General features: G+C 48.6%; 1 protein-coding gene across 14 annotated transcripts in view; it reads left to right on the forward strand.

The window, feature by feature from the left end:
• The window catches only part of DOCK3 (dedicator of cytokinesis 3), a 642,920-nt gene that overhangs the window by 399,374 nt on the left and 227,661 nt on the right, over positions 1 to 15,885 (forward strand). For all 14 annotated transcript variants that reach the window (XM_065551338.1, XM_065551344.1, XM_065551339.1 and 11 more), the window contains exon 10: positions 15,555 to 15,636. In XM_065551338.1, the coding sequence (XP_065407410.1) occupies positions 15,555 to 15,636 (82 nt within the window). The remainder of the gene's footprint in view (positions 1 to 15,554; positions 15,637 to 15,885) is intronic.

Raw genomic sequence — 15,885 nt, forward strand, 5'->3', positions numbered from 1 at the left:
CGCAGGTACACCTACTCATGGACACATTCACTCACTTGGGTATCATGGTAAACCTCAGCAAGTCCATCCTCGCCCCTACTCAAACAATAGAGTTTATAGGAGCAGTCCTGGATGCAAATCAAGCGAGGGCTTTCCTTCCAGAAGCACGGCGCCTGGCTATAGCAGGCATAATTACCAGCCTGCAAGTTTCCCACCACCACAGCAAGGCAGTGCCTCAGGCTGCTGGGTCACATGGCGTCCTGTACATACGTGGTGCAACACGCCAGGCTAAGGCTCAGGCCGCTTCAGACGTGGTTGGCGTCTGCCTATCGACCGGGACGCGACAGCCTAGAGATGGTCCTCACAGTCCCAAAGTGCACACTCGACTCCCTGCAGTGGTGGCTGGACCCTCAGATGGTGGGTGCTGGGGTCCCGTTCCATCCCCCCCAACCCACTCTGACTCTGGTTACAGACGCATCTGCCCTGGGATGGGGAGCCCACCTCGGCAGCCTGACAACGCAGGGCTTATGGCACGAGAGCGAGCTGTCGCTGCACATCAACATCAAAGAGCTCAGGGTGATCCGCCTTGTGTGCCAAGCCTTTCTTCCCCACTTGCGGGGCCACTGCGTAGCAGTCCTAACGGAAAACACCACGGCCATGTTCTACCTGAACAAGCAAGGCGGAGCCCAGTCATCGCCGCTGTGCCAAGAAGCCCTCTTTCTGTGAGACTTCTGCCTAGCCCACTTCATCAACCTTCAGGTCTCGTACCTGCCGGGTGTCCAAAATGTTCTGGCGGATACTTTGAGCAGGCGTTTTCTGACTCATGAATAGTCCATACCCCGGATATCATTCATTCCGTTTTCCGCACCTAGGGGTTTCCCCGAATCGACTCACAGCCCGGGCTTGTAAGCGGACGTTTTTCAGATCACCTGGTCGGGCCCATTGCTGAATGCCTTCCCACCATTCCCGCTGGTTCACAAGGTGCTCCTCAAGGTCCGCCAGGACAAGGCAGATGTCATACTGGTAGCCCCTGCCTGGCCACGTCATTGTTGGTACCCGACTCTGCAGGACCTGTCAACTCAGGCTCCCCTATGTCTTCCTCTCGACCCCAACCTCATATCCCAGAATCACGGTCGTCTCCTACACCCGGACCTTCAGTCGCTCCACCTCACGGCCTGGAGGATCCGTGGCTGAACCAGGCTGAACACACCTGTTCGGACTCAGTAAGGCAGGTACTTCTGGAAAGTCGCAAGCCATCGAGTAGGCTTACCTATGAGGCTAAGTGGAAGAGGTTTTCCAAATGGTGCGCTCAACGGCAGGTGCCCCCGCCCCAGGCTTCCATTTTGTGCATCTTGGACTACCTAATGTCCTTAAAGGACCAGCACCTAGCCTTTGGATCCCTTAAAGTCCACCTTGTGGCTATTTCTGCATTTCGCCCAGGCGCAGCGGGGTGCTCGGTGTTTGCACACCCGGTTGTGCAGCGTTTTCTTAAGGGCCTGGAGAAAATCCATCCTCCAACGAAGCCACCTGTGCCTGCATGGGACCTTAACTTGGTCCTCTCCTGCCTTATGGGCCCTCCTTTCGAGCCCCTGGCCACCTGCTTTTTTCTCTACCTCTCCTGGAAGGTCGCCTTCCTAGTGGCCATCACTTCTGCATGACAGGTCTCCGAACTACGGGTTCTCACCTGTGAGCCGCCCTAAACCATCTTTCATAAAGATAAAGTCCAACTAAGACTTCATCCGGCCTTTCTACCAAAAGTGGTGTCCTGCTTCCATGTGAGCCAGGATATCTTCTTACCGGTTTTCTACCCGAAACCGCATGCTGACCTACGTGAACAATGCCTCCATTCTCCCGATGTTAGAAGGGCACTCGCCTTCTATATAGACCGGACAAAGCCCTTTCGTAAAACAACCCAGTTGTTCATCGCCATTGCGGAGTGGATGAAAGGTGCCCCGGTTTCCTCTCAACGAATATCTTTGTGGATCACCAGGTGCATTCATGTTTGCTATAACCTGGCAAATGTTCCTCTGCCTGCTGTTACGGCTCACTCCACGAGAGCTCAGGTGTCGTCAGCTGCCTTTCTGGCGCACATTCCTCTCCAGGAAATCTGCAGGGCTGCCACATGGGCCTCGGTTCATACCTTCACATCCCACTATGCCATCGTCCAGCACTCTCGGGATGATGCAGCCTTTGACAGAGCAATCCTTCAATCTGCGGTTCCTTGACTCTGACCCCACCTCCGAGGTAAGGCTTGGGAGTCACCTAACTGGAATTGATGAGAGTAATCACTTTAAGGAAAAAAAACGGTTACTTACCTTTCTGTAACTGTTGTTCTTCGAGATTTGTTGCTCATATCTATCCCATTCCCCCCCCACCTTCCCCTCTGTCGGAGTAGTCGGCAAGAAGGAACTGAAGGGGGGTCGGGCTGGCAGGGGCTTATATAGATTGCCATTTTGGCGCCACTCCAGGGGGCTCCCCAGCCGGCCCGACGGGTAGCTGCTAGGGTAAAAGTTTCTGACATCCGTGCACGCGGCGTGCGCACACACCTAACTGGAATAGATGTGAGCAACACATCTCGAAGAACAACAGTTACAGAAAGGTAAGTTACCGGGTTTTTTTGGCTTAATTGGTTTGTGAGTTGCTTGTTGGCTAGTTTTTGGCTTGTAGCTTGTTGCTTATTTGGCTTGTTGCTTGTTGTAGCTTATTGCTTCTTTTTTTGACTGTCTCCCGGCAAGCAGGGGCAAGGGAGGAGAGAGTCAGGGGTGCACAGCGGGCCCACTACTGTCCCAGACTGCATGCTGGGGGGATCTAGTCACATAGAATGTTGGGGTTCTTAGGGATCGGCTTGTTTGGCCTTGTTTTGAAATGGGATTAGCTGGATTTTTGGCTTATTGTGAATGTCGGGGTGCTTATTTATCACGTGAAAGTTGGCAACTGTGCATTAGACCAGTGGTCTCCAAACTTTTTTGATCGCGCACCCCATCAGTAAAAAATTTTTTAACACCCCCTCAATATATGTATATTTATGTATAAATTATATATATGTACTACTATACTAATATATTATGTACATTATAAAATGTACACAAAAAATAGAAATTAAAAAAGGATGAGATAAAGATGAAATAAACAATATTTTTAAAAAAAATTATTTTATTTTATTTATTAACAGTACAAAAACTTTTTTGCTCTCACAAAAGAAATTATTAATAATATTTTTAGTGAGAGCAATGTGATTGAATATACTTCATTATTTTTGAAAATCTTGGTTTAACACTTTGTGATACAGCGATTCAAAGGTCTGGATTAGGGTTAGGGTGCGGGAGGGTGCTCAGGGTTGGGTGCAGGGTCTGGGAGGGAGTTAGGGTGCTGGAGGGTGCTCAGGGTGGGGGTGCAGGAGGAGGCTCAGGGCTGGGGTAGGCAGGAGGTGCAGAGCACTTACCTGGGGCAGCTCCTGTTTGGTGCAGGGGGTGTGCAGGTGGCTCTGTACAGCGCAGCACTACCCCCATGGCCACAATTCTGGGAGCTGCGCCTCCCCCTGCCCCCGGGCAGGGCCACCCGGAACGCAGGGGCTGCAGGGCCCGGGGCTAAGGGGGCTGCGGGCCCCTGGCCTGCAGCTCTAAAGCCCCTTTCAGAATGTGGCCCTGCGAGCGTGGGCTGGAGGAGGACTCAAGAGGAGCAGGGGCAGCTGCGCAGCCAGCGGCCGGAGAGAAACAGTGCTTCTCTCCATCCAGCTTTGAAGGGGAAAGCGCCGCTTCTTTCCGGCCACTGGCTGCGCGGCTGCCCCTGCTCCTCCACGGGCCAGAGGACTCAGGGCCACATTCCAAAAGGGGCTTTAGAGCTGCAGGCCAGGGCTCTGGGGCCCCCTTAGCCTAGGGCCCTGCAGCCCCTAAAGCCCCTGCATTCCGGGTGGCCCTGCCTGCCGGAGGGGGGGGCTGCTTCCCCGCTCGCTTGCTCCCTCCCTCCTCCAGCTGCCCCTCCCACCTTTTTCCCCCCTCCGGCGGCACTCTTCCTGCCGCGCCCCCCAATGGATCGTCTTGCGCACCCCCTGGGGTGCACGCACCCCACTTTGGAGACCACTGCATTAGACAGCAGTGGAAGATTTGCATCCAGCAGTTACCAAAAAAAGGTTTCATTTTTTTAGGTATTGGAACTCTTTATAATTTGGTGTGACAGTGTGTACCAGGTCCTTTGAGGCCTTGTGGTCCTACCACATCCCGCCCCAGGAAAGGAGCAGTGAAGGTGCATCCTTCAGGCCTGCCTAGAAAGGCTGTAGGGAAGCAGCCAATCAGGGCTCAGTTAAAAGGAGCTGCTGGGCCGGTGCAGTTCAGTCCCTGGTTGAGACCAGAAGGCTGAGGAAGTCCTGGAAGATGGAGAAATTCTCCAGGCAAGGAGGCTTGGGGGAAGCCCTGCTCAAGCAAGAGTATGACAGAAAATCTCTCCAGGCAAGGAGGCCTGGAAGAAATAGCAGGGAATAGCAGCAGCAACCAAGTAAAGGAAAGCAATATATGGCTGCTGTCTATAGGGTTCCTGGGTTGGGACCTGGAGTAGTGGGTGGGCCCGAGACATCCCTCCCCCCCAGCCACCGGAAAAGTGGCCTAACCCCCAAGAAGGGGATAAGACTCTATTAAAAGCCCCAAATAGGCCCAGGGACACGGCTGAAGACCCCGGAGAGGGCCAACCCTTTGTTGAACTTTGTTTCCCTCCCCCCACCCCCACGAAGGGGACTGAAATTAAGGACTGTCATGGCTGGAGAGCGGGGATACCAGAGAACAATTAAAGGCAAAGAATCTCCAGGGAGAAAGCCCTGGGGGCGCTGCTTTATAACAGGACAGGGACAGACTTAAAATTAGCCAAGAAGGGGCTGAGAACTGAGCCCAGAAGCAGGGCTGCAGATACCAACAAGTGCACAGTGATAGTCCTTGTTGGACATTTGTTACCGTGGAAGGGGTTCATCCATTTTAGACTATGTTTGACTTAGCCAGAGGGCTGAGCCACTGAAGACATGCCTGATGAGGGCAACAGCTGACCGGGAGCATTGTGAACAGAGAGAGCGCAGGTTCACACCCAACTGACAGGCAGCGCTCAGGAGAGGTGAGTGCACCCCGTCACATTCAGTTTTAGTGAGGAGTAAACACTGTCTTAGGGTATGTCTACACTACAAAATTAGGTCGAATTTATAGAAGTCGTTTTTTAGAAATCGTTTTTATACAGTCGATTGTGTGTGTCCCCCACAAAATGCTCTAAGTGCATTAAATCGGCGGACTGCGTCCACAGTACCAAGGCTAGCGTCGACTTCCGGAGCGTTGCACTGTGGGTAGCTATGGGTAGCTATCCCATGGTTCCTGCAGTCTCCGCCGCCCATTGGAATTCTGGGTTGAGATCCCAATGCCTGATGGGGCAAAAACAGTGTCGCAGGTGGTTCTGGGTACATATTGTCAAGCCCCCCTCTCCCTCCCTCCCTCCGTGAAAGCAATGGCAGACAATCGTTTTGCGCCTTTTTTCCTGGGTTACCAGTGCAGACGCCATACCATGGCAACCATGGAGCCCGCTCAGCTCACCATCACTGTATGGCTCCTGGGTGCTGGCAGATGTGAGACTGCATTGCTACACAGCAGCAGCTCATTCCCTTTTGGCAGCAGACGGTGCATTACGACCGGTACCCATCGTCATCGTACTCCTGGGTGCTCTTTTAGCCAACCTCGGTGAGGTCGGTCGGGGCGCCTGGGCAGACATGGGAGTGACTCAGCCAGGTCATTCCCTTTTTAAGTTTTGTCTTCTGGAGACTCAGTCCTGCCAGCAGTCGTACTGCACTGTCTTCTGGTGAGCAGCCAGGAGATGACGATGGCTATCAGTCGTACTGCACCATCTGCTACCAGCCCAAGATGTATAAGATAGCTGGAGTGGATCAAAACAAGAAATATACCAGATTTGTTTTGTATTCATTTGCTCCCCCTCCCTCCGTGAAATCAATGGCCTGCTAAACCCAGGGTTTTGAGTTCAATCCTTGAGGGGGCCATTCTGTGTGACAGTTGTTTGTGTTTCTCCTTGATGCAAAATCTTTGTTGATTTTAATTCCCTGTAAGCCAACCCTGTAAGCCATGTCATCAGTCGCCCCTCCTCCATCAGAGCAATGGCAGACAATCGCCTTTTTTCAGTGCAGACGCCATAGCACTGGGAACATGGAGCCCACTCAGATCACCGCGGCAATTATGAGCACTTTAAACACCACACGCATTATCCTGCAGTATATGCAGAACCAGAACCTGCAAAAGCAAAACCAGGCGAGGAGGTGACAGCAGCGCGGGGACGAGAGTGATGAGGACATGGACATAGACCTCTCACAAAGTATGGGCCCCGGCAATGTGCGCATCATGGTGTTAATGGGGCAGGTTCATGCCATGGAACGCCGATTCTGGGCCCGGGAAACAAGCACAGACTGGTGGGACCGCATAGTGTTGCAGGTGTGGGATGATTCCCAGTGGCTGCGAAACTTTCGCATGCTTAAGGGCACTTTCATGGAACTTTGTGACTTGCTTTCCCCTGCCCTGAAGCACCAGAATACCAAGATGAGAGCAGCCCTCACAGTTGAGAAGCGAGTGGCGATAGCCCTGTGGAAGCTTGCAATGCCAGACAGCTACCGGTCAGTTGGGCATCAGTTTGGAGTGGGCAAATCTACTGTGGGGGCTGCTGTGATCCAAGTAGCCAATGCAATCAAAGAGCTCTTGATATCAAGGGTAGTGACTCTGGGAAATGTGCAGGCCAAAGTGAATGGTTTTGCTGCAATGGCATTCCCTAACTGTAGTGGGGCGATAGACGGAACACATATCCCTATCTTGGCACCGGAGCACCAAGCCAGCAAGTACATAAACCTAAAGGGGTACTTTTCAATGCTGCTGCAAGCCCTGGTGGATCACAAGGGACGTTTCACCAACATCAACATGGGATGGCCGGGAAAGGTACATGACGCTCGCATCTTCAGGAACTCTGGTCTGTTTCAAAAGCTGCAGGAAGGGACTTTCTTCCCAGACCACAAAATAACCATTGGGGATGTTGAAATGCCTATAGTTATCCTTGGGGACCCAGCCTACCCCTTAATGCCATGGCTCATGAAGCCATACACAGGCAGCCTGGACTGCAGTCAGGAGGTGTTCAACTATAGGCTGAGCAAGTGCAGAATGGTGGTAGAATGTGCATTTGGACGTTTAAAAGCGCGCTGGCGCAGTTTACTGACTCGGATAGACCTCAGCGAAACCAATATTCCCATTGTTATTACTGTTTGCTGTGCGCTCCACAATATCTGTGAGAGTAAGAGGGAGAGATTTATGGCGGGGTAGGAGGTTGAGGCAAATTGCCTGGCCACTGATTACGCGCAGCCAGACACCGGGGAGGTTAGAAGAGTACAGGAGGGCATGGTGCACATCAGAGAAGCTTTGAAAACCAGTTTAATGACTGGCCAGGCTACGGTGTGAAAGTTCTGTTTGTTTCTCCTTGATGAAACACCCCCCCTCCCCCTTGGTTCACTCTACTTCCCTGTAAGCTAACCACCGTCCCCTCCCCCCTTCGATCACCTCTTGCAGAGGCAATAAAGTCATTGTTGCTTCACATTCATGCATTCTTTATTAATTCATCACACAAATAGGGGGATAACTGCCAAGGTAGCCCGGGAGGGGTGGAGGAGGAGGGAAGGACAAGGCCACACTGCACTTTAAAACTTTAAAACTTATTGAATGCCAGCCTTCTGTTGCTTGGGCAATCCTCTGGGATGGAGTGGCTGGGTGGCCGGAGACCCCCCCACCAAGTTCTTGGGCATCTGGGTGAGGAGGCTATGGAACTTGGGGAGGAGGGCGGTTGGTTACACAGGGGCTATAGCGGTGGTCTGTGCTCCTGCTGCCTTTCCTGCAGCTCAACCATACGCTGGAGCATATGAGTTTGATCCTCCAGCAGCCTGAGCATTGACTCCTGCCTTCTGTCAGCAAGCTGACGCCACCTATCATCTTCAGCCTGCCACTTACTCTCTTCAGCCCGCCACTTACTCTCTTCAGCCCGCCACCTCTCCTCACGTTCATATTGTGCTTTCCTGCACTCTGACATTGTCTGCCTCCACGCATTCTGCTGTGCTCTGTCAGTGTGGGAGGACAGCATGAGCTTAGAGAACATTTCATCCCAAGTGGGTTTTTTTTGCCTTCTAATCTTCGCTAGCCTCTGGGAAGGAGAAACATATGCAGCTGGTGGAGGGGAAAAAAGGGAGAGTGGTAGTTAAAAAGTCACATTTTATAGAACAATGGGTACACTCTTTCACGGTAAACCTTGCTGTTAACATTACATAGCACATGTGCTTTCGTTACAAGCTCTCATTTTGCCTCTTATTGATGGCCTGCCGGTTTGGTGTGAGAGATCACTCACGCAGGGCCGGGCAACAGAATTCGGCTTGCAGGCAGCCATGGTAAGCCACAGTCTTTTGGGTTCTTTAACCTTCATAACATGTGGGAATGGTTTCAAACAGCAGCGCCCTCATTTCCCATACCAAGCAGCCGTTGGGTTGGCAATTTAAAAGGAGGGGCTGTGGTTTCCTGGTTAACATGCAGCACAAACCCAACTAACCCCCCCACACACCCAATTCTCTGGGATGATGGCTTCACCGTGTGACTAAAAGCAGGAAACATTTCTGTTCAGCCACAGGCAAACAGCCCAGCAGGAATGGGCACCTCTGAATGTCTGCTTAATAAAACCACCCTATTTGAACTAGGTGACCATGAATGATATCACTCTCGTGAGGATAACACATAAAGAACGAATGTTGTTTGAATGCCAGCAAACACCAGGACCATACGCTGAAATGCTTTGTTCTGCAATGATTCCCGACTATGTGCTACTGGCCTGGCGTGGTAAAGTGTCCTACCATGGAGGACGGAATAAGGCTGCCCTCCCCAGAAACCTTTTGCAAAGGCTTTGGGAGTACATCCAGGAGAGCTTTCTGGAGATGTCCCTGGAGGATTTCCGCTCCATCCCCAGACACGTTAACAGACTTTTCCAGTAGCTGTACTGGCTGCGAATGCCAGGGCAAATTAATCATTAAACACGCTTGCTTTTAAACCATGTATAATATTTACAAAGATACACTCACCAGAGGTCCCTTCTCTGCCTTCAGAGTCCAGGAGGCCGCCTTGGGTGGTTTCGGGGCATACTGGCTCCAGGTCCAGGGTGAGAAACAGATCCTGGCTCTTGGGGAAACCAGTTTCTCTGCTTCCTTGCTGTGAGCTATCTTCAACCTCCTTATCATCATCTTCCTCATCCCCAAAACCCACTTCCGTGTTGTGTTCTACTCCATTGACTGAGTCAAAGCACAGGGTTGGGGTAGTGGTTGCTGCACCCCCTTAGACTGGCATGCAGCTCATCATAGAAGCGGCATGTTTGGGGCTGTGACCTGGAGTGGCCATTTGCCTCTCTGGTTTTTTGGTAGGCTTGCCTGAGCTCCTTAATTTTCACGCAGCACTGTTGTGAGTCCCTGTTGTAGCCTCTGTCCGTCACGCCCTTGAGATTTTTTTCAAATGTTTTGGCATTTTGTTTACTGGAATGGAGTCCAGCTAGCACGGATTCATCTCCCCATATGGCGAGCAGATCCCGTACCTCCCATTCGGTCCATGCTGGAGCTCTTTTGCAATTCTGGGACTCCATGGTCACCTCTGCTGATGAGTTCTACATGGTCACCTGTGCTGATCAGCTCGCCACGCTGGCCAAACAGGAAATGAAATTCAAAAGTTCACGGGACTTTTCCTGTCTACCTGGCCAGTGCACCTGAGTTGAGAGCGCTGTCCAGAGCGGTCAGAATGGAGCACTCTGGGATAGCTCCCGGAGGCCAATACCGTAAATTACGTCCACGCTACCCCAAATTTGACTCGGCAAGGCCAATTTCAGCGCTAATCCACTCGTCGGGGGTGGAGTAAAGAAATCGATTTTAAGAGCTCTTTAAGTAAAAAAAAAAAGGGCTTAATCGTGTGGATGGGTGCAGGGTTAAATCGAGGTAAGGCTGCTAAATTTGACCTAAAATCGTAGTGTAGACCAGGCCTTAGAACCTCTGTTACAGAAGTAATCGTCATGTGTTTGAGGGTCATGATGGCTATCTGCAACAATCTTGATAGTTAATTCTAGGCCTTTGGGGATTTGCTGTTCTTTTCTTTGGAACTCAGATTTTCCTTGTGAAACCATTCAACCAGACACAAAGCATTATGGAGAAGATATGTGATATGAATTTTAACTGTAAAGAGAAATGAAAAAAATGTTTTCTCATATAACTGCAAGACTGCATAATTAAACTGGTTTAAGAATTAAAATAGCTGTATCTGTTGAGATAAAAGTCTGTGCAGAGGTGACCTAATAACTATTTTTTAAGTCTTTCTGAAAAGTATTTTTGGAAGTATAGAAAAAGTCTCCTTTGTATAGTTCCTGTGGCTCAGGGAATGCCTCTACTTTAAAAAAGCTATCAGTTCATTATTATCTCTTAAAATTAGTGCAGAACTTTAAAGCTACTGTAGTGTAATTCTTATCTGAAAAGTGACCATATAAAAATGTCACAGTATGCCTCTATTTATCCAGAGTCTGAGTTTGCAGAAATGCTCAGGTCCACAACTTGAGTTGAACCTATGTCCATCCTGGCTGTTGGACACCAGTGAAGAAGTATTGGGCCCGTTGTGGATTGTGTATGTCACTGTGGGGGTAGAATAACAGCAGACCTTAAGAAAGCTATTGGCTTGACTCTGACAATCTTGCTATTTATTAACCTCTGTCTAGTCTTCATTTTCAGGAAAAATTGTTGAAAAGGTTGTGGCAAAACAGGTCAGATGATATGTGAGAGCCTTGAGCTCATCCAGGGCCAGCCTTAGGAAAAATGGTACCCTGAGAAAACTTGTATTTTGTTGACCCTGTCCCCATCTCCCCAGGCTCCCCCATTGCCCTGGGCCCCTCTGCCTCTCCAGGCTCTCCACCCATCCCTTGATCACCCTGGGACCCCTCTGCCTCCTCATCTATCGCCCCTGGCTCCCACTGCCTCTGGGGGCTCATCCCCATTGCTCCAGGCCCCTGCTGCCTCCACAGGTTCCTCCCCCATAGCCCCTGGCCCCCACTGCCTCCCAATCCATCCCCCCCAGACCTCACTGCCTTCTCCCTTCATTGCCTCAAGCTCCCTTCCGTGGTCTTGAACCCCAGGCCCACCCTGCTCCTTAGCTCTTGACCACAGAGCTCCCCTGACCAGGGCGCCCTGGGCGATCACCCACCCATAAGGTTGGCCCTGTGCTCCTCACCTGGCAGACCTGCCCCAGTCACCCACCCAGCACCCTGGCGTGTCTCACAGGGAACGAGAGAAGGGCTTGGGGGCTGTCAGTGCTGGGAAAAAGCAGGCACTCAGGACAGGCCTGGCCGTTACCTTATTGGTCCCGATCCTAGTCATGGCGTTGTCCAGGTGGAAACAGCGGCACTGCCAAGCCCCAATCCCTGCAGCGGCTGCAGATCCTCCAGGGAACCCAACAGGCATGGATCGCAGGGTGTGGTGACTCGAAGGAGGAATGGCCATGAAACCTCCAGCCACCCTCAGGGCCAACCCCTTCTCCTTGCCCTCCCCCCACCACCTAGTGGCTCTGCTTCTCCCTCTGCCACCTGCTGGGGCACTGGGTTCCTCTGGCCCTGGGTGGAGGCCATCACCAGCCACCACTCCACTAACATATACTGCTGGGGAGGCATTGCTCCCCCAAACCCTGCCCACATTTCTGAGTGTCAAGGTTGGAATTTTTAAAATGCTTAATGTTGGCCTGCTTCCATTAAATTAAATTGACTTCAGTGGGAACAGAGTTAGGCCAACACTGAACACTTTTGAAAATCCCATTCTAAGGCTCTTGAGAGTCACTTCTTTCTTACTATATCGGCTCCAGCTGTAAGAGCACTCCACTCCAATCAGCCAGAAGGAAGCTCTGGCAGAAATAAGAACAGCCATTCATGGAGAAATGGAAGTGAGAATTTTCTCTACTTATATAACTATTTTTCCTTCACATATATTCAGAAGCTTAGTGGGTACAGAACTATCTTGTGCCCCTGGGAAATTTTAAAAGCATTTTTGTCACTTTTATTTTTACGCCATTCACCTTAATTTTTACCACATTATTTGTGGCCTATATTGCAGCTGACACAAGCTTAAAAAGAAACAGAAGAGGCAGGAAATTTGCCCAAAATGCTTCACGTTCTGTGGAATAAATTTTAATATCTGAAAAACATGGTCTCTTACCCTAAACATCTAGCAGGATGACATAGAACCTGTTCTAAGACTTCTCTTTTTATGTCTTAAGAATTTTATTTCACAGGGACATCAGTTTTACAGCATATTCTATATTACAGGGTCACATGATCCTGTTTCAGCCACAGATCATTTTTGGTGCCAAAAATTATTGATAATTTAAGAGGATATTTTAGTGCAAACCTTATTGAGGGTATATGACCATGTCTCAGCCTACTTTGGCAGGTCATGGGAGTAATAACTATATATAATCACATCATAGCCATTTTTAAACATACAACAGAACAGTCGAGATTCAGAATGCTTTCAAATTAAATCTCTCACACTAAGAAAGAAACATCAGTTTATGGACAGTTATATTGCTTGATGTAGTGTAAATATACCTCACCATGCTCTCCATCAAAGTAAAAGATTTATTTGTATTCCTCCGAAGTTCTGGCTCAACCATTATACTTATGAGTAGTAGAGCAATTGTCAGGTTGCAGTTTTTAACGTAAATCTAAAATGTAAACTCAAATTATATATGTTTACTATAAATTTTGTATTTATATCTACAGTAACTCCTCGCTTAACATTATAGTTATGTTCCTGAAAAATGCGACTTTAAGGGAAATGACGTTAAGCAAATCCAATTTCCCCATAAGAATTAATGTAAATGTTGGGGTGGGGGGGTATGTTCCAGGGAAATTTTTTTCACCAGACAAAAGACTATATTTTATATATATATATACACACACACACAGAGTATAAGTTTTAATCAAACAATTTAATACTGTACACAGCAGTGATGATTGTGAAGCTTGGTTGAGGTGGTGAAGTCAGAGGGTGGAAGAGGGTGGGATATTTCCCAGGGAATGATGAACTAGAACAGCTGAGCCCTCAGGGGTTAACACATTGTTGTTAATGTAGCCTCACACTCTACAAGGCAGCACAAACAGAGGGAGGGGAGATAGCATGGCAGACAGAGACAGAGACACATCCTGTGTGTGTGAGTGAGAGATGTGCATTGCCCCTTTAAGTAAGCTGACCCCACTCTAAGTACATTGCCTTTTTAAGTAGATCAGCAAGTTGAGACAGCAGCTGCTGCCAGCATGCTCCCTCCATCCTGAGCCCTGTTGTGTGTCCCCCTGCTCTATGGAGATGCGGTAAGCGGGGGGGCAGGGGCAGGGGGACACCCTGACATTAGCCCCTCTTCCCCCCCTTCCCTCGGCACAGCAAGCAGAAGGCTCCTGGGAGCAGCTCCAAGGCAGAGGGCAGGAGCAGTACATGGAAGTGGGGGGGAGGGACAGCTGAACTGCTGGCAATTGATAGCCTGCTGGGTGGCTGCTGCACAGGGAACTTAGGGGTGCAGGGAGCTGATAGGGGGGCTGCCAGTCCACCCTGGTTCCAAGCCCCCACCAGCTAGCTCCAATGGGCTGCTCTTCCTGCAAGCAGTGGACAAAGCAGGCAGCTGCCAAACAACGTTATAAGGGAGCATTGGGCAACTTTAAATGAGCATGTTCTCTAATTGATCAGCAACATAACAACGAAACTATGTTAACCGGGATGACTTTAAGTGAGGAGTTACTGTACAAAGAAACAAACAATATATTGCAGAATTTAGTTAATCCTTACAGGAGTTGTTTATTAATAGCAGTTGTCCACAGGTCTTGGGTTCTATACATGGGGAGGAGACAGACTAGGCTATGGGGACTTGCATCATTCCTTCCCCGCCTCTGTAGAACATCTGTGCAGTGATGACAAAGCTGAGCACAGTATTATGCAGGAAGTAAGTCCCCTCCATACAGCGGACCCCACTTTATGGGAGACTACAGGGGCAGCTGCGAATCAGGGTGCTTTAAGTATGTCTTTCTTTGGATCTGTGCTCTGGGGAGCAAGCTGGAGGAGTCAAGCATGTAGACTTGAATCACAGAGCCTCCTTGTTCGTTTTGCAGATAGCTTAACGAAGCAGTGCTCCCCATAGGAGGGAACAATCTGGGTCTGGTTTCTCATATAGTTTGAGAGGCCATCTTAAGCACAATTTTTAAACCTTGTTGAAATGTCAGTGTAGACAGCACCAAATAGGATTGTGGAAGATGATTACCATGCAACCCTATTTGAGCTGGTTTAACACTTCCTGAGCTACTGATTGAAAAATTGCAAGATTCCCTCGTTGTATGTGCCCTTCACAAGCCTTAGAGGGATGGCCACTAGGAAACAAAGCATTTCAGATGCCATTCCAAACCATGGAGCCATCCATATCTTAAGTTTAATAGTGCAAATAAATGTCTCACTTTAAGAACATTAATAATTAAATAATTGCACAAGATTGGAAAAGTTACCAAGGCTACATATTCTAAGGTGCACAGCTGAATGCTGAGAGTTATTTAGATGTGTATAGGAGTGCATAGTCACAAGCCCAGCAAATAATTACTGATCTTGGTTTTGTATATGTATATAAGTATATAAGTAGCTTCTCTGTCATGACTTTTGTGTAACTAACATATTGTGTTTCCATTAGTGGGTGGATGATTTGGTTCACAACCCCATTTTGTTGATTTAGACTCCATCCTGGCTTTGCAGTAGGGCTGTTCAATTTATGAATGATAAAGAGTTTGGTAAATCAGGTCCTAAGATTCAAGAATTACTACAGTATTTTATTGGTTTTGTTTAAAATGAGTAAGCATTCAGACACATTTTTCTCATCTCTGTATCCTTCTTTTGTTATGATTTCTTACATTTTTGAGTGAATTTCAGTTGTCGTGAAAGTGAAAGGCAGACAGAACTAACTTGAACCAAGCATCATGCAGGCAGGTGCTATGTAAGTTTCCTTTACACAGCTCTGCAAATGCACTTCAGTTCTTACCTGAAGTACATTCTGACCCCAAACAGCTCTGTCAATAGACGTCAATCCTGCACTGCAGCATTCCTGCTATTCTAGTCTTGGGTCACTGAGCTCTGCCACGTGCTTTTTAGTCCTTATCTGCAGCACTTGTTCAAGTCTTGTGATTTCATGAGACTTCATGCACTTGAAAAATAGCCTTAGCCCAAGTCTGTTATTTTAGTATGATAATCTGCCAATAAAATGTATCAGCACTGCAGCTTTTCATGGCGAGGTACTTCCTGTAAAACAAAGCCTTCTACAATAATTACTTATGGCTTCACAATGTAATTCTACCTGAGTCGCTGAATACAGTTCCTTATGCTTTGAGAAATTCAAAAATGATAGGGTTTAACACACATTTTGAAATATTTATTCTTTTGTATTTAAATTTGTTGCAAGTAAGTTTCCTTTGTTTCCTTTGCTTTTTAGTGAGCGGTTTCTGGTGAGGTTAAACAAGAATGGAGGACCGAGGAATCCAGAAAAGATAGAACGGATGTGTGGCCTTTTCACAGTATGTATGAATTCTCATTCTCTTTCCCTATCTAACTGTGAACTGAGACTTCTCTTGAAGATTGTTTGACTGTCGGCACAGTCACTCTGGGAACAAATACAAAATTCTTTCTTTCCTGTATACTGAGGAAAATGAAAACTGTATATTTCTGCTCAATTTAATGAAATGTTAACATAACAAAATTGAAATAATCTTGCAGATTAATTGATCTTTTGCAAGTAAAGGGACATCAAATACCTTTTCACAGTT

Source organism: Chrysemys picta, chromosome 7 (assembly GCF_011386835.1).
Source record: "Chrysemys picta bellii isolate R12L10 chromosome 7, ASM1138683v2, whole genome shotgun sequence".
Lineage (NCBI taxonomy): Eukaryota > Metazoa > Chordata > Testudines > Emydidae > Chrysemys > Chrysemys picta.